Here is a 25957-nt window from a genome sequence, read left to right on the forward strand (position 1 = left end):
CAATTTTCAAAATTCCAAATTTATCATATACTTTAGCCTAACAACAATGACATTTTAGTAACTAGAATCACTTCTCCTCCAATTCCATATGATTTAGTAAAAAACTTCAATAGGAATATGAAATCTAACTCCTCTCAATCTATATGTTTAGTAAACAACTTCAATAGGAATTCAGAATCTAATTCTCCTCAATTCAATTCCCTCTAATCCAATTACGGATTAAAACATGAACTCCTCCTTAATTCAATTCCTCCTAATCCAATTACCGTAGTAAACATGCCATTATGGGTACCAAATTTAAATAGTATACAAGTCCACTAATAATAGTGTTAGATTCTTTATATGCATGTTATGGATCTTACACACAATCTATAATACGTATAAAGATGTGATGACGTACCTAGAGCCATCTTCCTTGAATACACAGCTTCTGAATTCATCCTATGCGTAGCAACAATAATCCCAGCAACAACGAGAACGGCTCAAGACTTCTGCTCTCTCTCAGAAACTGTTTCAGCTCTCTCTTTATGATGAGAATAGGTTTAGAGAACGTGTCTGACAAGAGTAGGGTCTTTAGCTTATATATGGCTAAGTCAAGTCGTCTCTACTCATCACCGAGGGCCGACTTGACTTATTTTTCAAGCCCACTTAATTGGTTCACGCAAAAAACAAACAAAATAGAACTCCTTAATTAGGCTCCAAAACCCTTCCTTATTCCACAAGGCTTTGGGCCTCAAGGCATAACTTAATTAAACTCTTATTAAACCTGATATGACTTAGTATCTACTACACCGATCTAAATAGGAAAACATAACAAATAGAGCATAAAAAAAATAGACTAAATGATGTAACTGCATAAAAGATGATAGCCACAACAACATTACATTATCAACACAAATGCAACGGTATACTATTGTTAGTCATCCTAGTTTCACTAGGAAGAACTAAAAGAAGCAATCGCATCCATCTCCTCCTGCAAAAGAAGTGCATCGATAAATACATCCAGATTCTCTCCTTGCATCACATCATTTATTGAATGATGAGTGATGCCAACACGATGATCAGTTACACGCCCTTGAGGAAAGTTGTATGTACGGATGCGTTCGGATCTATCCCCACTACCAATCTGTTCAAGGTGATGAAAGTCCATATCAATCCTGAAAACAGAGCAACCAATTGTATCAACTAAAATTTACCAAGTAATAGTCATACCTGTTGTGATCTAAGTTTTGACCGACTGCTCTGGATTCTAGACCTCTCTATCTCATAAAGCTTTGCACACAGCACCTTAAGCCCCTTGGCCTTGTTCTACAAAGGAACCCAAAAATTGGAAAAGAGAAAGGTGAAGAAAAGGAAGAGAACAAGACAAGAACAAGAACCAAAAGGAATACCAAAAAGAGAAAAAAGAAAAAGAAAAGATAACTAGAGTGGTCTACAATCATACACTTTATATCAGAGATATTTAGAAATAATACGAAGAATGCTAGGGTGATTTTCATAACCACTAAATCATACATAATACAACTAAAAACTTTGCCCTTGCCTACTTTGACCAGTAAAAACTTCTCACATCCTACAAGCACGAGTGATTCAAATTAGGCGGGACATGTTGAGAATCCAAAGAAGTTTGGGAGAACAAGTCGTAAAGATTTGAAGTTTAAGACTAAGTTGACTTTGAGTTGAGAAGACAAGGACAAGAGAATGGCATACGAATCAGTGAATTATCCTAATTTTAAAAAAAAAAAAAAAATGACCAACAGTATTTACAACACAGTGCCATTGCCAGTTAAAAGCACGATGCAGAATCGGTTCATATACATTAATACATAGATCAGGAAAATGGACCTTTTGTTGTTTTTCTGTATCAGGAAAATTATCAACTCCAAATAACAAAAGAAAAAGGTAAAGTTCTGATCCTAAGCTCGATGATGCGAAAATTGCAATTTAGTTTCGCAAAAATAGGCATTATATACCATATGTTGGGATCGCTCATCTTGTATGGCTACAGTCAGGCCAGTTGGAATATGAGTTATTCTAACAGCACTGTTGGTGGTATTTGCATGCTGACCACCTGAACCACCAGATCTATAAGTATCAATTCTCAAATCCTCGTTCCTCAGGTGGACATCTACCTGCAGCAGGCCCAAATAAACATGGTCAAAGAAAAAAATAAGAGACCACAACTGACAAAAGAACAAAAAATAACCACAAAGTTTTGTACGAATTCAAACATAACAGAGTGAATAAAAGGAACTTCTGTCCGTTAGGCTTAGATCCATTTTTATAAAGCATAAAATCACAGAATGTGAATTAAATTCAGAATCAACAGGTTAGCACCTCATCAGCTTGAGGGAGGATAGCAACAGAAACAGCACTAGTGTGAATACGTCCAGACTTCTCTGTCACAGGAACTCGCTGCAAAAATGAAAGTCAGCAATTTGTGAGGGCAACTATAAGTAATGTGTTGAACAGGCAGGAAGGAAACCTGAACTCTGTGAATCCCACTCTCAAATTTCAGTTTCCCATAAACATCAGCTCCTGAGATTGCTGCACTAGCTTCCTGAAAAGAAGTTATAATCAAAACATGTTATCACATACTAGGCACTGGCACTTAGCAGGTGGTGAATCCTGTAATACATTATCTGTTAAAAGGACCAGGCTTATTGGGTCCGTTAAAATGTGCGTGTTAGATTGAAAAGAGGAAGGAAATCACACACCAGACCTTATATCCTTTAAGATCAGACTCGGTAATATCCACCACTTCAAACTTCCAGCCTTTCTTGTGCGAGAATCTATCATACCTATGGCAATTTGTTATCCACACAAGGTAAGACTCTCGGAAGAAAACACATACGAAGAATTTACAAGTACTGATGCTAACTCACATTTTGAATATGTCCATTGCAAATAAAGAAGCCTCCTCCCCTCCAGTTCCTAAGGAAATCTTTTGTCAAACAAAAGAAACAGAAGACACATGCAATGGAATGAAAAATATTGTTGGTATGCGCATCTACAGGTGTTTCTGGGAGAGGGCGGACGCTCAATACCTGCTCTAACCTCCAGTATGCAATCCCTCTCATCAGCATCATCCTTAGGAAGCAGGGACTTAAGTAACGAAGCATGCAATCTTCTTTCTTTGTCAATGGCCTGACCCAATTCATTGTTTGCCATATCAATCATGTCTTTATCTTGAGAACATTCATCCATGAGAGACCTCAAACCATCAATCTCCTGCAGAGCAGCAAACACATGATTCATTTTGCTCTGTACTTTCTAGGTACAACTGTAACAGTTTCAATTGAAGTTTTTGTTCTAATTTCAGTACCTTTCTGTTGGATCTTAATTGATTTATAAGGTCCAAGGAAGCGCTGAGTTTCCGAAGCTCCTTGTTAGCCCTCACATAATCTTCAGCCGAGGCATCAGGCTGTCTTCAACCAAAAGGTCCAACACCATTTCAATTCCAAATTTTTTGTTTTTCCAAAACCATATCAAATTCCAACATAATTTTCATTCCTATAACAATTACCAAGCAAGCACATAGAATCACAAACATAGAGAACCTGGTTTATGAGATTTTGAAGACAAGCACTCCTCTGCTCGATAAGCGACAGCCTCTGCTCCATGATCTTTACGAGCTTTGGGGACAGTTGAGGCTCCAATTCTGCTCCTTTTCATATGCATAAAGTAAAATTAAACTAAATAAATAAAACCCAAATGCATGAAGAAGAAGAAGAAAACAACATACGAACCCGTTGAGTAAGAACGAAGAATTCGAAGAGGGCAGGAAAAGGCTGCCATTGCTGGTCGAATCAAACTACGCCAAGTCTCACTTCTCATTCTTACACTCTCAGAAGCCAAATCCCTTTCGTAATGCAAGCCCAAATTTACAGAAATTCAAGCGTGAGCTTTTTATAAATAAGCAAAAAAGAAAAAGAAAAAGCTTCAGAGTAGACTGAAACAAAAAGCTTGAAATGCAAGTTTACAAGAAATTAGAAAATTTCCATTAAAGTAAACAAAGAAAAATTACAAGGTTAAAATTCTAGAGAAGCAGTACCTTTTGGTCCTCTGGTAGTTGAGACTTGAGAGCAAATCAAGAAAATTGAAGGAAGAAGCAGCAGCAAAGCGAGAGGAAGGGCTTGAAAATATGCGGGTATTTTAATAGCCGTCCGATGAAATCACACGGTTAAATTTTAACCGGGTTAAAATTACCCATTTACAAAAACCATAACCCGAGAGCTCTCTCTCTCTCATTCTCTTTTCGTTGTATCACAAAACAAAAACCAGTTAGAATTATTTGAGAAATCTTCAGAGGAGAGGGAAAAGAAGAAAATTCGAGCTTTGAACAGCTTCCGGTTCTCTTCTTCATCTCCAACTACAATGGTAAGTCAAACACTCCAAATCCACTTCTCTTCGTTTCTCTGTTTCACTGATTTTGCTTTTAAAGTTTTCCATTTTTTTTTCTCTGAACAGGTGCGGCAGCCAAAATCTGAGGTACCCTTTTCTTTGTTTAGATTAGTTTTTCAGCCAAAACTGCTTGTAGTGTATAATATCAAAATCTACTGGCTGATTTCTGCTTTCTTTTTTCCGTAATCCATAAAATGTGGGTAAATTCCAAACTTAGATTCCCTTTCAAAGAACTCTGCCTATGCTACATGTACTTTTTATTTTACATTTTCAGTTTGCTGTTCTGTTTTCTTTTCCCTGTGTGCAAATACATTAGTTTGATGTATGTAGTGAGGCTTTACTAGACATGAATTACAGTGTCTTCGTAAAGTTTAATTGAAAAACTGGCTGTAATATTTAGTTAAGTTTGTAATTTTTGATGATGCATATTTGAGAACAAGAAAAATATGTAGTAATGTTTGAAATGATTATTTTCATAGTTTAGAATTATAGTCCTGTCCTGAATTGTTCCAAACATAGGATACTATCCAGCCCCTTAGTCCTGTGCCCGTTCAAACATAGGACAGAACTTAGTCCAAGCCAAGCCTATCCTAGATGTATGACTAAAACCAGTTTTGTCATACCTAGTTGGCTATCGATTGTAGTCATTGTGATATGAATACCTGGCTGGCTTTGGTTTTAGATTATTTTCTCACGTGTGTTACTTTGTGCCTTTTGATTCAGTCAGTTTCTATTTGCAGATATTATTACTAGTTGGGCATGTGGGCATAAGGAGATCATGCTGGATCCTCAAAGAATTGTCTTAGCAAATATTGGTTACTGTTTATGGCTTACATAAGTGAATATGCAATTGGTGCATGTTTTTTCACCTAGGCCAAAGTTTAGCAGTGGTTTGTCACGGTGATTATCCTTTCTCGGTGTTTTTTTCATTGTTATAATGAAATATTTATGGCACTAATAGTGACAAAAGAGTTTCTAATGCTTAACCACTTCATCAAGAGGCGTCCTTTGTGTTTTTGTGTGGCTTCAGCTATTCGGAGGACTATCTTCATATCAAATTATGACAGAGAATCAGTTCTGAGTAGAAAATTTGAAAAGCCTGTGGTTTCAAGTGTAAGATATGAACAGCATCAAATTTCATCTACCCGAGATTTTTGCGCTAGCGTTCAGCCGGAAGGGCTATGCTGGGAAGGTTCCTCTCATGCAATTATGTTGAAAAGGCTCAAAAAAGCCTTGAAGGAACACCAAGTTAATGAAGCATGGGAGTCCTTTATTGATTTTAAAAGGTTGCATGGCTTTCCTGAGGATTTTGTTATCCGTAAGCTAATCACTGAACTGTGCTATTCGTCTGACCCTCACTGGCTACTAAAAGCATGTGATATAGTCTTGGTTATTTTGAAAGAGCGATCAGACTTACTACAGTCTGATATCCTGGCAAAGCTCTCCCTCTCCTTAGCGCGAAGTCAAATGCCTAAACCTGCTACAATGATTCTTAGAATACTACTGGAGAAAGAGAACTTGCCCCCCATGAATGTATTGTGCTTGGTTGTTCTGCATATGGTAAAGACTGAGGTTGGGACACACCTTGCATCCAATTTCTTAGTTCAGATTTGTCATTGTTTCCAACGCTCCAGTGTAAACAAGAGCATCCATGCAAAGCTGGTGAAGCCTAATACAATGATTTTTAACCTTGTCCTTGATGCTTGTGTGAGGTTTAAATTATCATTCAAAGGCCAACAAATTATGGAATTGATGCCTCAAACAGGAGTTGTTGCTGATGCACACTCTATTATCATTATTGCCCAGATCCATGAGCTGAATGGCCAGAGAGACGAGATCCAGAAATATAAAAGTCACATTGATCAAGTTTCAGCTCCGTTTATGCAACATTATCGGCATTTCTATGATAGTTTGTTGAGCTTACATTTCAAGTTTAATGACATTGAGGCGGCCATTGAGCTTGTTTTACAAATGTGTAACTACCATGAGTCTCTTCCTATTCAAAGAGACAGAAAGATTTCACAGAATTCTTATCTTGTTCCAATTGGATCTCATAATCTCAAGTCTGGGTTGAATATGCAGATTTTGCCTGAGCTGCTGCTGTGCGATTCTGTCCTCAAAATAGAGGGTAAGCAAGAGCTTGTTCTTTATTGGAATGGGAAACTTGCCCTTAGTAACAGGGCTCTAGCCAAGCTCATAAATGGATACAGAAGGGGCAGGGATACTTGCAAGCTTTCAGAAATTTTACTTAAAATGCAAAAGGAGTTATGTTCATTAAGAGGATCTCGTTTGTGTTCTGATGTGATTGATGCTTGCATTAATTTAGGTTGGCTAGAAACTGCTCATGACCTTTTGGATGACATGGATGCAGCTGGGGCTCCCATGGGCCTTACTGCTTTTATGTCACTCTTGGAAGCCTATTACAGAGGAAAGATGTTTCGGGAAGCAAAAGCTTTGCTTAAACAAATGAGGAAGGCTGGTTTTCTTTCAAGTATACCTGATGAGATGATTGTCTCAAAATGTCAACCAATACTAGATACAAGTTCCACATGTACAAATGTTTCAAGCGCGACCAGTAAATCAGATCTGGCAAATGCTTTGGTTCAGGAAATGAGAGATGAGAAGGATGCTTCTGTGGTTTACCAGTTCAATTCTTCCATCAACTTTTTCTGCAAGGCCAAAATGATGGATGATGCTTTGAAGACATACAGAAGAATGCAAGAGATGAAAATTCAACCCACTGAGCAAACATTTACCTATCTGTTATATGGGTATTCTTCTCTGGGAATGATTCGTACTATCACGATCTTGTGGGGGGACATTAAGAGGAATATGGAGAGTGGAAATTTGGTGGTAAGCAGAGATCTCTATGAGTACTTGCTACTGAACTTTCTTCGTGGTGGCTACTTTGAGAGAGTGATGGAGGTCATTGACTTTATGAAGGAGCATGGCATGTACACTGACAAGTGGTTGTACAGGAGTGAGTTTGTAAAACTTCATAAGAATCTATATAGGAATTTAAAGGCATCAGAAGCCAGAACTGAGGCTCAAAGAAAAAGACTTAAATATGTTGAGAAATTTAGAAAATGGGCGGGAGTTGATTGAAGTTCCAAGAGAAGTTCAATATGAACTGGGATGATTTACTGCAAGATTCTTGCTGCTCTGACGTTGATGATTTTAAGGGCAATGTTAAAGTAAATAGAGGAGAGTTAAGAAGTGAATATGGGGGTAAATTAGATTCACTAATGTATCTGCACATAGAAAAGAAAAGCCATTTATGGTGCGTTGTGACTCTCTTTGACCTAAACCAATTACCTTCTACAGCTCCAAGTTTCCTATTTGAAGGTTTTGCAACAGCCAATATGGAAGATGCATTGTGGTGGTGAAACCAAACTCTTACTCCATTTGTAATGTCTGAATGAAGTCTTATGATAATGGAAAGAGTTATTCTGGAGGTTAATTGATCTATGAGGAGATATGTGAAGACAATTGTTTTTCTATTGGCATCACAACAATTTTGCTAACGCTTTTAGGTTATGTTTTCCAATTGCTGCTCTGCAACTACTTCACAATATCAGTACCCAGTGAGTTAGTGAGGATCAAAAGTTTGGAGGTGGTTTCACATTGTTGTTCAATTACAATTGAAATAGTATCCGTTTCTTTTTCATGCTGACAAATTACCCATCTTTCTTGGTATTGTCCAGCAATGCATACAGTGTTAATCATATGTTATTTGTTTTGATGGCAGAAATTTCTTTCACAGTTAACTAGGTGACGTATATTTTTTGATTGATAACCTGATGAGCTAGAAAGCTTCAAATAGTTTATGTCTATGTTGCCCAAACTCATAGAGGTTGTATGATGGAGTGAGCAGTTCTTCTATCTGTCTGAGTTTGTATCATGGAGCTAAGATTATTCTCTGAGTTGGTATGGTTAAATAATGAAAAAACTAAGCACGCCAGTGGACAGGCCCTCAATATGTTGATGAATTGGTGGTAATCTCAATCCAAGGTTACCGGAAACATTACTTCATGTATATTTATTTATTGACTGTATTAATGATTGCAGGATATTAGAGAACTTTTTTTCAACGTTAACTTAGTTTGGTGGAGCTGAATATTATGCTGGAATGAGTTGAGGCTCATCATCCGATTATTGGGAAGAAAATATACAGGTGGGGACCCAGAACTGACGCCAATCCATAAAGCTTGTTTTCCTGCTGCTGCTCATCAAGGGAAGGTTGGTTAAGGTTGTTGTGTATGGTTTTGGACAGGTTCGGTTTGATGGTTATTATAATTGTTTCATATGACAGGACATTGTTGGTGCTGTGGAAACAGGGGCTGGGAAGAAACTAGCCTTTGGTTTGCCCATTTTGCAATTCTTGTTGGAGGGAGGAGAAAACACTATGTAGATGCTTGAAGAAAAGGGGAAGGTAGAAGAAAACGTTTGCTCCAAAAGGAATTTTATAGGCACTTATTATTACTCCCACAAGAGAGCTTTCACTTCAGGTAATATAATTGCATTCCAAGTTGCTTCTCTTCGTGTGATTATTAGTTGGATGTGTGCTGCTGGAGGTTGTCTAGTTTGAGTTAAGGGGTTGGTAAGAAGTAAACCAAAGATAGATGGAAAACAACAGTTTGCCTTTTTCGAAAATCTTATTAATTAATGCCTTTGGTTTTAATCTCTAACCCTCAAAAGTATGAAAGCTCTGTTTTTGTAATCGGAAGTCAAGTACTTTCCTTAATAGTGGACAAATCATTTGAAAGAGGACTTATAAAATCGGGTGCACTTTTCAAAAAAATTATGATATGTTTACTTAGAATCAAAATGAGTAGGAATCAGAATAAAAGGAATGGCAATGGGAAGTAATCAAAACAAGGCATTTCAACTAATCTGAATGAGGGATTGCTTGAGAATGATTCCCATTCCATGTAAGCAAGCATAAAATTACAAACATTATTTTAATCAGACTCAAACTCTATTGTTTGTTTGAAACTTAGAATTAGGGTCTGACTTAATGATTAATTCTATAACATAGAATGAGGTTGGTTTTCTTGTACAGTGATTTTCAGTTATTGTTTTCATTTTCATTTTATGACTTAGATGAGGGGATTTTGAGGAGTGTCGACCATCTTTTGCAAACAAGTTTAAACCAAATAGTTAATCTAAGTAGATTAATGCTTCCGTATTATAGATGACGGGAATAAATGAAGTGATTTCCAATGTATTGAATTCATTTCAGAGGAATATAATTGAGTTATTATTAACTTACTAATGTATAAAAAGAATTATATTTATGTACAGACTCTTAGTGGCAATATTAATAGAATGCATACAACAAAAAGAATATTAATGCACCTATAATCACTAGAATTATTTGTCTGGACTATGTACATGTATTTCATGCCTAATCTCATCTTCAGTATTACAAACAATTGTTTGGTTGAACAGTGCCAACAATCTTTCCATTTGCATTGGCACAATGTGACTGAACCTCTTGATTCCTGCAGGTCAAACTCACGTTTTCGAGTCTTATCCCACTGCATGGATTTGTTGCGCTACAATCAAATTTTATTGCGATGGCCGTAGCCGATGTTCCTTGAATGTTCTGATACACGACATCACTGACTTTCACACCTGATACCTATATAATATTGAAACAAAATGAAATGTGCATTAGACATTTAGTCAAGACATACATTTATGAATGAGTACATGCTCAATTAATACATTCTTATTATAATTTTCATTACCTGAGCAGGGCAGTTGATGTTGTGTGGGCAATAGTTTTGGTCTATTACAATAGGATTTTGGACATTAAACATGACGACATCAAGGAATTGAACACCTTGAACAAATCCATTGCTCAGCCTCGCCCAAGACTTAATCCTCAAACCATTTTGAGTACCCTTGAAAATTGCATTTTTAACTGTCACATTTTGGACCCCTTCCTCTTCCAAGTCTTTGGCTAAACTCCCTATGCTGCAATCACCACACCCATGTATGTATAAGCTAACTATAATATTAACTGTTAAGAGGTTTTCATATGGAAGCAATGCAATATTCCTAAGAGCTATAAAATCTGACCTAATGCCATGGCCAGGACCACAAGTTATTTGCTCGATCCACAAGTCCTTTGTTCCGGGGCCAATCGAGACACAATCATCTCCAGTTTTGATAGAGGTATTGAAGATTGCAACATTTCTTGACAATTGGACATGGATACCATCAGTGTTTGGGCTATTTCCAGCTGCATTGACTTTGACCCCTTTGATGCGAACATCTTGGCAGCCGTTTATCACAATGTGGAACATCTGGCTGTTCAATGACATTAGTCCATTGATGTTAATGTTTTTGGAGTTCGTAAAACTCAGACTCTGCGTATCAGTAGGAACAAAAATATCAGAATTTAGGAAACAATAGAACATGAAGAGACTGGTAGGGTAAGGTAGACAACAAATTTAAACAAGATTTCACTTGATCGACAAGAAAGCATAAATTACTAACCGTTGCTCCTCCGTTGGGGCAATCAGTGCTTCCAGCTAACTTGCATGCCCACAAGGAGGTACCTTTAGCGTCAAGGGCACCTCCAATAATGGACACACCGGTAACTCCTTCGAAGCTTAGCCAGTTGTTAGCTTGGCCAAGGACTCGGTAATCAGACGAAGCTATCAATGTTCCATCAATTCGAAAAGTAATATCTGTGCTTTTGCAGTTATCACCTTTGAAAACCATAGCATTGGGAAGCAAATACCTCCCTTTTGGTACACGTATGGTAGTGGAATCAGAGGAGGCACATGCTGCAGTCCATACATCCAGAAAAGCTTGTGTAGAATCTATTACACCGTTAGGCTTGGCTCCAAAGCTTAGGACATTGAAAATTAATGTACTCTTAGCAACACATGATTGGTGTAGGATATATAGGATGAGTAGTGCTACTCTGCTAAAACAACTTGTTGTAACCTCAGCCATTTTCTCCTTTTCTATTTTTCCTTTCTGTTTGTGAGAGAGAGAGAGAGAGAGAGAGAGAGAGAGAGATTAAATTAAACAGATGACGTCGATGGTAACGAATGAAGTTGGGAACTGAGAGGTTGATGGAGAAAACTTGAACATTGTAGGGTACTTATACTCTTGATGATACATGCATGCAGTAAGTAATTAGCATAAGGGATGTTTGTATATGATATTATATATACAGAGAGAGGTGGTGTAGGTTTAAAGAAAATATAGTTATGGATGTATTAAGAAAGCTGCGCCGGCACCAATTTGGTGGCTACTCTTTTGTGTTTTACTGTATATATAAGTAATATGGATGAATAATGAATCATATAATATTATATGAATCGATGATAATTTAATTAAAATATTAGTTTGGATATGATTACTTTTGCCGTTGACAAATTTAATTAAAATATTAGTTTGGATATGATTACTTTTGCCGTTGACTTGTTAATGAATCAATTCATCCCAAGTGGGACACACTTCCTGTACTCAAATCCCTTCATGGCTACTCATTGCTCTCAATGGAGTAACGAGCAGGATAATTTGTAATTTCAGTATTCTAGAGGTAGTAGATAGATATTTGCTAACGAAAATTTTGAAATCACTACTGGTACTGGGTTGTCCTAATGATGGCATTGGCTTATTGTAAAGTCCCACATTGGAAAAATATGCAATAAAACCAGTGCTTATAAGGACTTACATGACATCTTGCAATTACCGAGTCTAGTAACGTGGGCTTGTAACTAAATAGGGCATTAAAGTGGTTGGTTATTTGAGAAAGCCTTGTTAGATGAGGTGTGGTAGTCTTGGACTCTTCACTTTGATGAAGTCGCACACAAGGCACGCCCCTTACCCTCGGGTTAGTAGGGCCGCCCATCCTCAATGGGTGGGTAGCAAACCTCAACTTGATATTAGATTGGGGTGTTAATACTACACCTCACGGGTCAAGAGCCATCACACCCCAGCGTGCTGCCTAGCTTGGCCTCTCATCACACAATCACTTTTTTGAGAAATTGGAATAATGCTGCCAAATCATCCTTCTTATTTATTGTTATTTTCTAGCAATATGTAGACTATGTACAGTATTAATTAATTATATATTCCTATATATTTGGTTTCATGGCAGAAATTTGTTTCACAATTTTTGGTGCAACATAGTTGTTTATAATCTAATGAGCTAAAAATTCAGATAGCTTGCTTGTTGATATTAAAAAAATTATTTATAATAAGTATTTTGCTTCTAAGCTTGAATTAGGGATAATATTATTGAATGTTAACGTTATTTGCTATTCATTGAAAAAAAATGTTATTTTTCGTGTTGGGTGTTACTAGAAAAATATAGATGAGAAAAGACCGGGGGAATAAACATTTAAGCTTTTAATGACATTCGAAATGGATCTGAAATAACTATATCCAAAGAATAATTTTAAATTCATTTGTTTTCTTTATTTCTTTATAGTACTAATCATGTCATTGAAGTCCAGACAAACATGAATGGGTGGTCCCATTTGGTTCGGGAATTAGGGCCACTGTTACCATGCTCGTTCTTTCTATATAATGTTCTATTTTGGTTGAATGCATTACTATTTTCTAAAGAATTAAAAAAACCAAATTAAAAAAACCATATTCATTACACCTTTTTATTTATTTAAGAATTGACGATACATTTCATTTATAAATCAAGCGCAAGCCTTCTAGCCATTTTATGTACATGCTTTTTTTATATTTTTGGGTTTCAAAGGAAGGAAATATATTTTGACCGCCAAAAAAAAAGCAAGAAGGAAAGACATAATTAGGCTCCATTTGGATTGATTGATATGAAAAAAATATTTGGATTTTACAACAATTTGCAACAAGAACAAGAACCCCATCAGATTGAATGTATATGAACTAACTAGATGATCGTTATGAGAACACATATTTCGGCAATCAATCATGAAGCGCCACATAGACAATTGGAATATTCCTTAGGTCAATAATTGTGCTCCATTTAATTGGCCAATTGTTTAGACTTAAGATAGGGATACCACCATAAATTAGGGATTTAATTTTCATTAAATTTCCTTGATTAATCCAATCTCTCCATTTAAGGAAAAAAATAATTCCCTTCCTTATTGGATTTGAAATTGGTAGGTGAAAGGGGTAAATTAAAATCTCAATGGACAAATCTAAGATCATTAGCCATAAGGCCCCGTTTGGTTCATGGAAAAGGAGGCTTGGAAATGGGAATTCAATTGTTTTCCCATGTTTAGTAAGTCCATGCATGGAAAATGGTTGTCTGGCACATGGGAAAGTATGGGGGAAAGTAAATGTAACAACCCGGTCCTTAATTAATATTTAATTATTAATTTATTCTGGTAAAAGACACTTATACCCTTAAAATATTTTATTAGTTTAAAAGTTGACTTTTTGACTGGAAAGGAATTTAGGAATTTCAGTTGTACCGTTGCATAGAGCGCAATGAAACAAGTCCGTAGACATGTAGTGGACTCGAATCGGAGTTGTAACGAAGGAGTTACGATCAAAAGAAGTTCAGTGGCATAACCGTAAATATTTCGAAGTTCAGATTTTATAAACCCAGAATTCTGCATTTCGGGGAGGGGAGCAGCCGACTTCTGGAGGTGTTTTCTCTCAACTCCGACTCCCGATTCGAGCAAGACCAATTTCGTTAGAACCACCACACTTCCCTCTTCCAGTCCCAACCTTTTGCTGCCCCGATCCGCCTTCGTGGTAGTCGGAAACAGCCAATAAACAGGCGGTGTTCGACAGTTGTTTCGTAAACTTTCGCCGGCTCGTTCTCCGTCATCCGGCCACCATTTCCGCTGATCCAGGTATGGAAACTCATCCATTTCTCGAGCCCTAGCTGCTGGTTGGGTAGGATTTCAGAAATTTATAGCGTAGATAACTCGATTTTGGATCCAAAGTTTAGCCGAATTTCGGGTTGAGATTCCGGCCACTTCCGGCCAGTTTTTGGGGTAGGTCCAAGAATAAAAGTGGCTCCAAATAGGGTGTTATACCTAGGGTAGGAGTCTTGAGCCGTGGTTTAGAGTTTTTTCGACGGAGTGTTATCGCTTTAGGCACCACGCGCTGCCGGCGTGTGGCGGCGCGTGGGCAGCAGGGTGGGGACCAGAGTCAGCCCTAAAATAATCTCCTAATCCCCACGAGCACGTAGGATTTCGTGGATCTTAATTCGGATAACGTTTGAACCCCGAACAGATCTCGCCTAGTGTGTGATTTCCGGGTTCAGCAGGTTTGAACCGTTGGATCGTAGTCATGTTCAGGTATGTTGATCTAGGTAATTCCAGGATCGTATACTATTTGACGGATCATAAAACGGAGTCCCGGATACTCCAGGAATGCCAACCCTAGGACTTGGTTTACAGATGCATTCGATTCTGGTCGAATAAGAAAGAACTACGTGTGGCTTGATCCTCGAGAAAGGCGTAGGCGCCTACGATTATCAGTGCAGCCACGAATCGAGTCCCTCGGTTGTATTCTTGTTTTGGACATTTTGGTCATTTACGACCCACGCTTTACAGTGTCAGTTTTAAGCGAGTTTCACCGGTTCCAAAGTGGAAATTGGGTCAGTCGTTTCAGTAAAGCCCTCCTCTTAACTTGAGTTTTGTTTTCCCTCCTTATGGGAAAGTTTGGGAAAATGAGCCAACATTCAATGCACAATTTTCATGACTGTTTTGTCCCTATGAACAATTTATAATTACAATATATCATTAAATGTATTCTTTTTTTATTTGATTTAATATGGGTATAATTAGAAAATTATACAAACTTTGTTTTCCATTCCTACTCAAAACAAACATGGGAAAGGAAACAAAGTGAAATCTCTCAGTTACTTTCCCGACATTACCAAACGTAAGAAAGGAATCTTTCATTCCCATTCTTTGCGAAATGACATGAGAAATGATTTCCCCTTAAATCTATTCCGTGACCAAACAGGGCCTAAGGGTAAATACAAGTGCCCACAAAGGGGTAATACAAATAAGGAAGTTTAGTAACCACATAGGGTTAATCCATACAACAAAGGGCCAGAGAAATTTCGGCATAAAAGCCCCATGCCTGAACAAACTAGACTTGAATCATAGCACCCAAATCTATCAATACAACTACAACTTTTACTCTCACAAGTACAAAATACAAGTAGAGACTAGAAAAAAAAAATCAAACACTCAACTCACAAGGAGTTGATGTAATTATTACAAAATAAAAAATGCAAACAAACATCCAAAAATCAACAAAGCCACTACCGCCGTTGTTGCCACCATCACCACAAATGCCGTCATTGCCTTGGAGACAGAAAACACCACCGAGATTGCAGCGAGTCACCTTATAACTACAACACCAACTAACACAACCACAAATTCAAGCATTTCTAGACACAACTAACCTCCCCACAATTAAACGCCAAATCTAGTAGATGGGAAAATGAAAAATAAGTGGGAAGGTAAGGAAAAGAGAGAGAGGGAGATTAAGAAAAATTATTTTCATTTGATAACTGTTTTTGTTGTACTTCAACAAAAACACTGAATTAATTCTTTAAATATGAATTTCCTTGTTTTGATGCGATATATGAGTGGTGCCAATCAAGGTCTAAAATATCGATGGTATCGAAAATATCGGTAGTCTAAGAACATGGAAGTTTCGATGGAAATATTGGGATATTATCAATATCGATAAAAATTGAATAAAAACTACGGAAATTTTAAGATGAACTTGGAAATTTTTATTGAAACTTTGGACGATATTTATTCAGTCAATTATGTATTAGTTTATTAAAAAAAAATTGAAAGGAAATGCATTACATGATGGGTTAATTGATTTAAATTGATTATGTTGCGAGCTGACAAACACTGTGAGTGCAGAAAATATGTAGTAATTAATGAAAGAAGATTAAACACACCATAATCATTTATATATAATGATTTACTACAATATTTTTACACTTTATACATTGTATGGTAAGATACATGAGTGACTTAGTACTACACAGAGTTCTTATGAGGTTGAAATTTTTCACTATCTTCATCATTTCTATATGTAGGGTAAATGTATTATGAAGAGTAGTCATCAAATGATAAACCCCCAAAAAAGTTTTGCATGTAATTGTTCAAAACAAAACAATAGAAATATACATATTTTAGCATATTATCATAAAAACATAAGCAATATGGTGGTTAAGGTATTGGAGAAGTGAAATGGCAAGGGTTTGAATCCCCTTCGTGTGTGCTTTGAGTTTTTGGTTTTTCCTTTTCTTTCATTACATCGATATTTTCAATATTTGTGCTATTATAGCGATATTATATAGCAATATTTTCGCTATTATAGCGATATTATAGCAATATTTTGACAAAATATTACTGAAGTTTGAGCGAAATTATCGATATTAATATTTTCCGATATCAATATTTATACGATATGTGTATGGATACATTCCGAAATATCCGTGACCTGAAAAATTGATAATATCCTCAATATTTTGTCAATATTATCGATATTTTAGATGATGGTGCCAATTAAGTCTATATGACCTGTCACCCTATTGGTACATGAATTAGGGACTTGAGAATGGATAGGTCACTATTATAATTTTGAAGAGTATTATTATTATTTTTCAAAAATATGAAGTTTTGTTTACACATTCTTTTTTCTAGATTAATCTTGATTGATGTGTACATATTATGCTCGTGGAAGTTTAAATTTGTTTAATTTGTAATAAAAATTACAATATTATATTAGTCAGACTCAAACTCTATTGTTTGTTTGAAACTTGGAATTAAGTTCCACTACTACAAAATAGTTAAACCACGACATGAAATAGACGATGGTGCATCTTAAAATCGTTGTGTTTTAAAAGGCGACGGTTTTTTCAAAACCATCGTGATATCTCATCTTATACACTCTTAGCGTTGGGTTGATTTTTAAAAGACGACGCTTGTCAATAACAAGCGTCCTCTTTTAAAACACGCTAAACACAAAAAAACAAAAAAACAAAAAAACAAAAAAAGCCGCATAAGTGAATTTGCGCACGACCTAAAATTTTCAGATTTCCCATGGGCTTTTGAAAACCTTATTTCTCCCTCCTTGAAACCCTCCTCAACTCTAACACCTCATGAAACTCTCTAAAACACTTCCTGTCACATATCTTGCGCACTCCTCTCCCTACAAAATCATCAGAAAATCGATATGAACAAAGGAGTTAAGAGATTGAGGTCTTCACAGATCCACAAGATGGAGAGGGAGGTTCTGGATATGAGAATCAAAGCTGGTTAGATGCGGTGAAGATCTTGATCTCCAAGTTCTTCAACGAAGATCTCCATCTCAAGCACTCAACTCACTCATTAACCTCAACGAGGCAATAATTTGAATGTTGGTGATATATGTGTCTTTGTGTTGATTGATGACACATACATCACTAACATCAAATTGGTGGCTCGATTGTGAAGAAGAACACAGGCTCATTTAGTACATAGCTCCCATGGGTACGATTTCATATGTCTTGGAATTTTTCAATATTCATTTTACTATGATTTCATTTTATATATCCTTGACCATATTTATTTTCCAGTTGATTTGCATCTATAACTCTTCTCTAGCTATCATCCATTGTAAGCAAGCAAGGCAAGCACTCTGCAAATATGGCTTGCTTGTCTTCTTTCTTTCTCTGCCATCATATTTACCTCTGTATTAGGTTTATGATTAGTTTATGATTAATTTTTGATTGGAGGCTGAAAAATTTATGTGAAGGATGAAGCTCTTATCAGAATACATGGTAGACCATATGACAGTTTGAGAATGAGGTTTTCCTTTTCTTTCCAATCATTAGTCCAGTAAATCCATGTTTATTTGTTTAAGATATTTGAATTAGCAAGCCTAAAAAGTTGCCATGGCATATTCCAGTTATTTGTTTAAGATATTTCCTGTTATTTGTAGCTTTGAAAATTTGCTTGATGTTCTTTTAGGTCTGATGAGCGTATGGAATGTTTCATTTTTTTTGATACCCTGCTCCCAAGAACTGGAGAAGTTTGCTACACACATTCAACAGCACATAAGTTTATACTAGCCTTCTATCTGCATTTTTGTATTAACTGCTCTTATACCTTCCAATTTTTTCTGCAATGTAGGTTGGCATGGGAAGTAAACAAGGGTGTATCAATTCATAGTGTGTAATACTTCCCTCATTTACCACTGTGACAATTGATGTATTTAGTCCTCAAGCTGTTGTCATTCTAAAGCTGCATAGATCTTTTTGCTAAAGTTAGGTTGCTGCTAAACAGGTTTATGTTTCAGAGTATTGGGGTCTCTTTCTTGTAGGTCCCTCTGACACCAACAACTTGAAAAATGTGCTAGAAGGCAGAGCTAAGTCAACCCAAGAACAAATTGATGAAGCTAAAATCAAATTAGTAGAATTCGTGTGAAGTTAAGATCAAATTAGCAGAATTTGTGAGCTCCATTATTTCTAATTATGGGTAGGAAGTATGTATGTAATAGAATAAAGATTGGCTGACTATGTAATAACCATTGAGTCATCAAGTTTTATGAAAGAAATAATTTTTGAGTGTAATATTCGTTAGTAAAGCATTATAATTGGTTTTCTAGTTAAAATCGTTGTATAGAACAAAAAACTAAAATGTAACAGCTTTGAAGCTTATTAGACGACAAATTTAAAGATAATAAGATGATGGTTTTATTGGAAAAACCGTTGTTTGTACATATCATCACTTACTGTTTTTAACACAATACTGTTGTCTTTATATACAATCGACGCCGCTTTTTAGAACAAGACCGACGTCTTTACCCATAAATAACGACGATTCTAATAAAATACCGTCATCTTTTAAACAAAAATCGTCGTCTTTACCAACAAATAACAACGGTTTTCATAAACCGTCGGCTTTATCCATAAACAACAACGGTTTTTAACAAAAGACTATCGTCTTTACAACATAACAACGAAAGAACGAAGATGAAAAGTCGTCGTAATTAAGCATAGAAAGAGGTATGACTTAGATGACGGGATTTTGTGGAGTGTCTACTATCTTTTGCAGACAAAGTTTAAAACAATTAGTTAATCTAAGTAGATTAATCCTTCACTATTAAAAACCAAATAGTTAATCTAAGTAGGTCTGACTCAGATGACGGGAATAAATGAAGTGATTTCCAATGTATTGAATTCCTTCAAAGAAGAATATAATTGAGTTATTATTAACTTACTAATGTATAAAAAGAATGATATTTATGTACTAAAAGAATATTAATGCCCTATACTCGCTAGCATTATTTGTCTAGACTATGTACATGTATTTCATGCCTAATCTCATCTTCAGTATTGCAAACAACTGTTTGGTTGAACAGTGCCAACAATCTTTCCAATTGCATTGGCACAGTGTGACTGAACCTCTTTATTCCTGCAGGTCAAACTCACGTTTCCGAGTCTTATCCCACTACATGGATTTGTTGCGCTACAATCAAAATTTATTGCGACGGTTGTAGCTGATGTTCCTTGAATGTTCCGGTATATGACATCACTGACTTTCACACCTGATACCGATTGAAACAAGATGAAATGTGCATTAGACATTTTGTCAAGACATACGTTTATGAATGAGTACATGCTCAATTACTACATTGTGATTATAATTTTCATAACCTGAGCAGGGCAGTTGATGTTGTGTGGGCAATAGTTTTGATTTATTACAATAGGATTTTGGACATTAATCATTACGACATCAAGGAATTGAACATTTCTTGATAGAGGTGTTGACGATTGCAACATTTCTTGATAATTGGACATGGATGCCATCAGTGTTCGGGCTATTTCCAGCTGCATTGACTTTGACCCCTTTGATGCGAACATCTTGGCAGCCCTTTATCACAATGTGGAACATCTGGCTGTTCAATGACATTATTAGTCCATTGATGTTAATGTTTTTGGAGTTTGTGAAACTCAAGACTCTGCGTATCAGCGGGAACACAAATATCAGAATTTAGGAAATAATAGAACACGAAGAGACCGGTAGGGTAAGGTAGACAACAAATTTAAACAAAGTTTCACTAGATCGACAAGAAAGCATAAATTACAAACCGTAGCTCCTCCGTTGGGGCAATCAGTGCTTCCAGTCAACTTGCATGCCCACAAGGCAGTACCTTTAGCATCAAGGGCACCTCCAATAATGGACACACCGGTAACGCCTTCGAAGCTCAGCCAGTTGAAAGATTGGCCAAGGATCTGGTAATCAGACGAAGCTATCAATGTTCCATCAATTCGAAAAGTAATATCTGTGCTTTTGCAGTTATATCACCTTTGAAAACTATAGCATTGCGAAGCAAATTTCTCCCTTTTGGTACATGCTGCATTCCATACATCCCGAAAATCTTGTGTAGAATCTATTACACCTTTAGGCTTGGCTCCGAAACTTAGGATGTACATGATTGGTGTAGATATATAGGATCATGAGTACTGTATACATAAAAGTAATATGGGTGAATCAATGAATCATATAATATTATATGAATCGATAATAATTTAATTAAAATATTAGTTTGGATATGATTACTTTTGCCGTTGACTTGTTAATGAATCAATTCATCCCAAGGGGAACACACTTCTTGTACTTAAATCCCTTCATGGCTACTCATTCCTCTCAGGTGGAGTAACGCGCAGAATAATTTGTAATTTCAGTATTGTAGAGGTAGTAGATAGGTATTTGCTAATGAACATTTTGAAATCACTACTTGTATTGGGGTGTCCTAATGATGGCATTCGCTTATTGTACAGTCCCACATTGGAAACATACGCAATATTACGAGTGCTTATAAAGACTTATATGACATCTTGTAATTGCCGAGCCTAGTAGCGTGGGCTTGTAACTAAGCAGGGCATTAAAGTGGTTGGTTATTTGAGCAAGTCTTGTTAGGTGAGGTGTGATGATCTTGTATTGTTCACCTTGGTGAAGTCGCACAAAACACGCCCCCTACCCTTAGGTTAGTAGGGCCCGCCATCCTCAATGGGTGGGTAGCAACCTCAACTTGATATTAGATTGGGGTGTTAGGTACGAATACTACACCTCACGGTTCAAGAACCATCACACCCCAGCGTGCTGCCTAGCTTGGCCTCTCATCACACAATCAATTTTTTGAGAAATTGAAAGTGGTCTCTCATTTTTGTTCAATAAAAATTGAAATAATGCTGCCAAATCGTCCTTCTTATTTATTGTTATTTTCCAGCAATACGTAGGCTATGTACAGTATTAATTAATTTTATATTCCTATATTTGGTTCGATATATGACAGAAATTTCTTTCACAAATTTTGGTGCAACATAGTTCTTTATAATCTGATGCTAAAAATTCAAATATCTTGCTTGTTGATAATTAAAAAGTTATTTATAATAAGTATTTTGCTTCTAAGCTTGAATTACGAGTAATATTATTGAATGTTAACGTTATTTGTTATTCGTTGAAAAAAAGTTATTTTTCATCTTGAGTGTTACTAGAAAAATATAGAAGAGAAAAGAAAGGGGGAAATAAACATTTGTCTGCACTATAAGCTTAGTTTGTGAAACATTTGAGCTTTTAATGACGTTTAACCATAGTGATGACACTTTTTTTTTTTTTTTTGTCGAGAACTAACAACATCGATATTGTCCACAACTTAACCACCTGTTTAGCAGGTGTGGGGTTTAATTTTTTAATTTGTGGTTTGTTTGATTTTTGATTCAATTTGGGGTTTTTGTTTGATTTGGGTTTAATCAGGCCCAGTCAACTGACCCGCTCTGATACCATGTTAATATTTCAGAGGGACGGACCCTTGGCCCACCACTAGCAACATCGATATTGTCCCCAACTTAATCACTTGTTTTGCAAGTGTGGGGTTTTATAAAAAAGGCCTCGATGTTATTAGGAGTGGAACCATTTATTATATGAGACTTTCTATTTTGTTAAGTTTCTGATGTGGGACTCGTGTATTCTTCAACAATTTAAGTACGTGCTTTCTTATATTTTTGGGTTTTAAAGAAGGAAAGATATTTCAACAAAAAATGACAGGAAGGAAAGACAGAATTAGGCTCCATTTGGATTGATTGATATGAAAGAGAAGATTTGGATTTCACAACAATTTGCTCCAAAAAAAAAAACCCCATTAGATTAAATGTATATGAACTAACTAGATGATCACATATACTCGAAATGGATCTAAAATCCAAAATATAATTTTAAATGCATTTGTTTTCTTTATTTCTTTATAGTACCAATCATGTCATTGAAGTCCAAATAAACATGAATGGGTGGTCCCATTTGGTTCGGGAATTAGGGCCACCATTAACATGCTCGTTCTTTCCATGTAATGTTCTATTTTGGTTGAATGCATTACTATTTTCTAAATAGTAATAAAAAAACCATGTCACTACACCTTTTTATTTATTTAAGAATTAAGGATACATTGCATTTATAAATTAATCACAAACCTTCTAGCCATTTTATGTACATGCTTTCTTATATTTTTGGGTTTTAAAGGATGGAAATATATTTTAACCAACCAAAAAAAAAAAAGCAAGGAAAGACAGAATTAGGCTCCATTTGGATTGATTGATATGAAAGAAAATATTTGGATTTTACAACAATTTGCTACAAAAACAAGAACCCCATTAGATTAAATGTATGTGAACTAACTAGATGATCGTTATGGGAACACATATTTCGGCAACCAATCATGAAGCGCCACATGGATAATGGGAATATTCCTTCGGTCAATAATTGTGCTCCATTTAATTGGCCAATTGTTTAGACTTATGATAAGGATATCACCATAAATTAGGGATTTAATTTTCATTAAATTTCATTGATTGATCCAATCTCTCTATTTAAGGGAAAAAAAAAATCCCTTCCTTATGGGAATTTGAAAATGGTACTTAGAGCACTTCCACTCATTTTTCATGGAAAATGGTAAAGGCAAGGCAAGGGTTATTACTATTCATGTGAATAGTGGCAGCCCTTGCAAGAAGTAAGGTGTGTTTCCACCCGTTGCCATGGCAAAGGGCAAATACTATTCACTTTTCCTTTTTTTTTTTTTTTTTAAATTTTAATTTTTTATACCTAAACAATTAACTTAGAGAATATTTTTGGATAAGAGTTTTGGGTTCGTACATGTCAATATTTATTATAAAATTCATATCTCATATCTTGATTGAATTTTTCGGATAAGATTTTCGGTTTCAAAATTTCAAATTTCAACTTTCAGATAAGATTTTCACCCTCTAAAATCGCGCCACGTGTTATCTCTATATGCCAAAATCTCTCTATAAAACCAAAGGCTCAGCTGATACCTCTAACACCAGATCTTCTATATATTTTCATTTATTAGATTCTAGATATCATACTCCACTCTCAATGTCAGACATGAGGAGATGCTTGGAGAGGCAAGACTGAGAAATAAAAGAAAAAAGGGGTAGACGAGTTGAAGAGAAAAGAGTGCAATAAGAAGAAGATGAAGCCATTGCCATTGCAGTGGGTTTACTCGAGCAATCAAGCCAAGGTCACAGCCGTGGTTCACAAGTCGGCCGTGGCCTGAACGTGGACAGACATAAGCATTCTCGGGATAAGAATCTTTTGGAAGATTACTTTATCCCAAATTATGTGTACGATGATGTTAAATTTTGAGGGTGATATAGGATGCAACTCCATTTATTCAATAAAGTCACGCATTTGATTTGCAATTACGATGCATACTTCGTTCAGAAGTGTGATGTTGCTGGGATTTTGGGGCTTCGTCGGAGTAAAACTTACGGCTGTTATATGAATGCTGACGTATGGTTCATCTGCTGATCAGGTGGATAAGATTGCTAGTCTCTACAGTAGGGACTACCTCCGCAAATTTATGCCTAGGGACCTCCAAAGACTTCTACAGAAAGCCGAAGCTCAAGATTTCCAAGCATGATTGGAAGCATCGACTGTATGCATTCGCAACGGAAGAATTACCCAACTACCTGGCAACAAGATTATGGAAATATGAAAGGGCAAAAAAATATCATCCTCAAAGCTGTTGCTAGATTCAATACATGGGTTTGGCATGCTTTCTTCGGAGTTGCCGGATCGCAAAACGACTCGAACGTGTTGGGTCAATCACCGGTATTCAACGATGTCTTGAGAGGTGAAGCCTCGAATATCTCCTATGAAATCAACAATATCGTCTACTGGAATGGCTATTATCTAGCATACATCCCTACCTGAGGTAGACTATATTTGTCAAATCAATCCCGCATCCCCGATCCGAGAAGGAAAACTTATTTTCTGCCTATTAGGAGGATTATAGGAAAGATGTCGAAAGGTGCTTTGGTAACCCCGAAGCTCCTTGGGCTATTATTAGGGTGTTGCGCGTATGTTTGATGAGGAGGTCTTGAGGAGCATCATGATGACTTGCATCATCCTCCATAACATGATTATGGAGGATGAGTATGATTATGATGCTCTAGAAGTGTTCGAATCGGATTCCATGAACACGCCCTTGACAAGAATTTATGAAAAGTTCATGGGTCCAAATGGACAACCAATGGAGTACGAACCGTTGGTTAGGAATGGTCATTTGATGAACTGAATGACTGATGGATATACAGAGATGCAATCGTCTTATATTCATGAAGGACGTCAAGTTGACTTAATGGAGCATTTGTGGGCTGTGAGAGGCAATGCAAGTGAATGAAGTTAAGTGAAGATGCTTTCTTGAAGTTTTATTTATAATTATGCTTTGGTTGTGGTTTATTTTTATTTATGCTTTGGTTGTGATTTATTTGTATTTATGTTTTGGTTGTGGTTTATTTTTATTTATGCTTTGGTTGTGGTTTATTATTATTATTTTTTTATGCTTTGGTTGTGGTTTATTATTATTTTTTATGCTTTGGTTGTAGTTTTTGCTATTTATGCTTCAGTTGTGGTTTATGTTTTGTTTGATGTATGCAATGTGTTGAATAAAAGTATTTTTTGGAATGATTTCTTTATTGACTTAAAGAAAAGCAATACAACTAATTAAGAATTACTACTAATTAAATAAAAGACAAGAAATAGAACCACTTTAATACAAAGCATTAAAATACAATTAAATAAAAGACAAAAATTAGAACTACTTTAATACAAAGCATTAAAATACAATTAAATAAAAGACAAGCAAACTAACTTAATGGTTTTGATCATTTAACCAATCGGTGTTGCTAGGTCTATTGTCACAAAAAAGTCTCCTTCTCATAACATTCCTTCGTTCTAGCTTCCAAAATTGTTTTGTTTTAGGGGACATATGACTCGTATCTATGGCTACGGTATCTCGATCCTTCTTCTCAATGTCTGGTTTGCATACATACTCCCTTTCTCTTGCATATTCTTCATTCATTACCGTCTTGTCTGCATCTTTTTTCATGTCTAATTTAATTCTCATGGTGACATTCCTTGCAATTTGCTCCAAATATTTTGCAGTATCATTGCTTGATGTACTCCCTATGTAGGCCTTTGCCGCCTTTCTTCCAATAGGCTCGACCCCTTTTGTATTAGTGAGT

At 36.1% G+C, this 25957-nt stretch overlaps 3 protein-coding genes, 1 long non-coding RNA gene and 1 pseudogene across 7 annotated transcripts; 2 read left to right on the forward strand and 3 right to left on the reverse strand.

The window, feature by feature from the left end:
• Positions 1-834: 834 nt before the first annotated feature.
• Positions 835-4276, reverse strand: LOC103339202 (Peptide chain release factor 1). Of its 2 annotated transcripts, none has more exons than XM_008242483.2 (12): positions 4055-4276; positions 3750-3862; positions 3561-3661; positions 3326-3424; positions 3048-3231; positions 2886-2934; positions 2723-2801; positions 2486-2560; positions 2338-2415; positions 1974-2132; positions 1213-1308; positions 835-1126 (listed from the first exon to the last, which is right to left on the reverse strand). In XM_008242483.2, exons 2-12 carry the CDS (start codon positions 3835-3837, stop codon positions 935-937), a joined length of 1200 nt encoding a protein of 399 aa, XP_008240705.2. In that variant the 5' UTR covers positions 3838-3862; positions 4055-4276; the 3' UTR covers positions 835-934. The 2 variants fall into 2 exon arrangements, with proteins under 2 accessions (XP_008240705.2, XP_016651670.2); XM_016796184.2 differs by having other exon boundaries at positions 3561-3667.
• Positions 4266-10153, forward strand: LOC103330946 (Pentatricopeptide repeat (PPR) superfamily protein). The gene is made up of 5 exons (XM_089043030.1): positions 4266-4380; positions 4471-4491; positions 5145-8643; positions 8717-8912; positions 9915-10153. Exon 3 carries the CDS (start codon positions 5353-5355, stop codon positions 7507-7509), a length of 2157 nt encoding a protein of 718 aa, XP_088899156.1. The 5' UTR covers positions 4266-4380; positions 4471-4491; positions 5145-5352; the 3' UTR covers positions 7510-8643; positions 8717-8912; positions 9915-10153.
• Positions 9755-11376, reverse strand: LOC103339217 (polygalacturonase-like). Its single transcript, XM_008242497.2, has 4 exons — positions 10912-11376; positions 10492-10781; positions 10158-10386; positions 9755-10048 (listed from the first exon to the last, which is right to left on the reverse strand). The coding sequence occupies exons 1-4, from the start codon at positions 11374-11376 to the stop codon at positions 9830-9832; spliced, it is 1203 nt and encodes a 400-aa protein (XP_008240719.2). The 3' UTR covers positions 9755-9829.
• Positions 11377-14019: 2643 nt separating this feature from the next.
• LOC148914884 (uncharacterized) lies at positions 14020-18974 on the forward strand. Of its 3 annotated transcripts, none has more exons than XR_016122507.1 (3): positions 14020-14237; positions 18166-18218; positions 18543-18974. It is a non-coding gene; the product is annotated as an uncharacterized LOC148914884 (long non-coding RNA). The 3 variants fall into 3 exon arrangements; XR_016122506.1 differs by lacking the exon at positions 14020-14237 and adding an exon at positions 15000-17900; XR_016122508.1 differs by lacking the exons at positions 14020-14237; positions 18166-18218 and adding an exon at positions 15000-17900.
• Positions 18975-20147: 1173 nt separating this feature from the next.
• On the reverse strand, positions 20148-20784 carry LOC148914885 (polygalacturonase pseudogene; annotated as a pseudogene).
• Between the last annotated feature and the right edge of the window lie 5173 nt (positions 20785-25957).

The sequence above is a fragment of the Prunus mume genome, linkage group LG8, assembly GCF_029339155.1.
Source record: "Prunus mume cultivar Tortuosa linkage group LG8, ASM2933915v1, whole genome shotgun sequence".
In the NCBI taxonomy this organism is placed as follows: Eukaryota; Viridiplantae; Streptophyta; class Magnoliopsida; order Rosales; family Rosaceae; genus Prunus; species Prunus mume.

Excerpts from the sequence above, each read along its gene's own strand:
- LOC103339202 (XM_016796184.2), bottom strand. The coding sequence starts at position 3,837 with ATGAGAAGTGAGACTTGGCGTAGTTTGATTCGACCAGCAATGGCAGCC. Across the intron at positions 2,802-2,885 it reads GCAATGGACATATTCAAAAT|GTATGATAGATTCTCGCACA; the intron begins GTGAGTTAGCAT and ends AAATTGCCATAG. Across the intron at positions 2,561-2,722 it reads CTGATCTTAAAGGATATAAG|GAAGCTAGTGCAGCAATCTC; the intron begins GTCTGGTGTGTG and ends ACTTCTTTTCAG.
- LOC103330946 (XM_089043030.1), top strand. The coding sequence starts at position 5,353 with ATGGCACTAATAGTGACAAAAGAGTTTCTAATGCTTAACCACTTCATC.
- LOC103339217 (XM_008242497.2), bottom strand. The coding sequence starts at position 11,376 with ATGGCTGAGGTTACAACAAGTTGTTTTAGCAGAGTAGCACTACTCATC. Across the intron at positions 10,387-10,491 it reads GGTCCTGGCCATGGCATTAG|CATAGGGAGTTTAGCCAAAG; the intron begins GTCAGATTTTAT and ends TGGTGATTGCAG. Across the intron at positions 10,049-10,157 it reads ACATCAACTGCCCTGCTCAG|GTATCAGGTGTGAAAGTCAG; the intron begins GTAATGAAAATT and ends AATATTATATAG.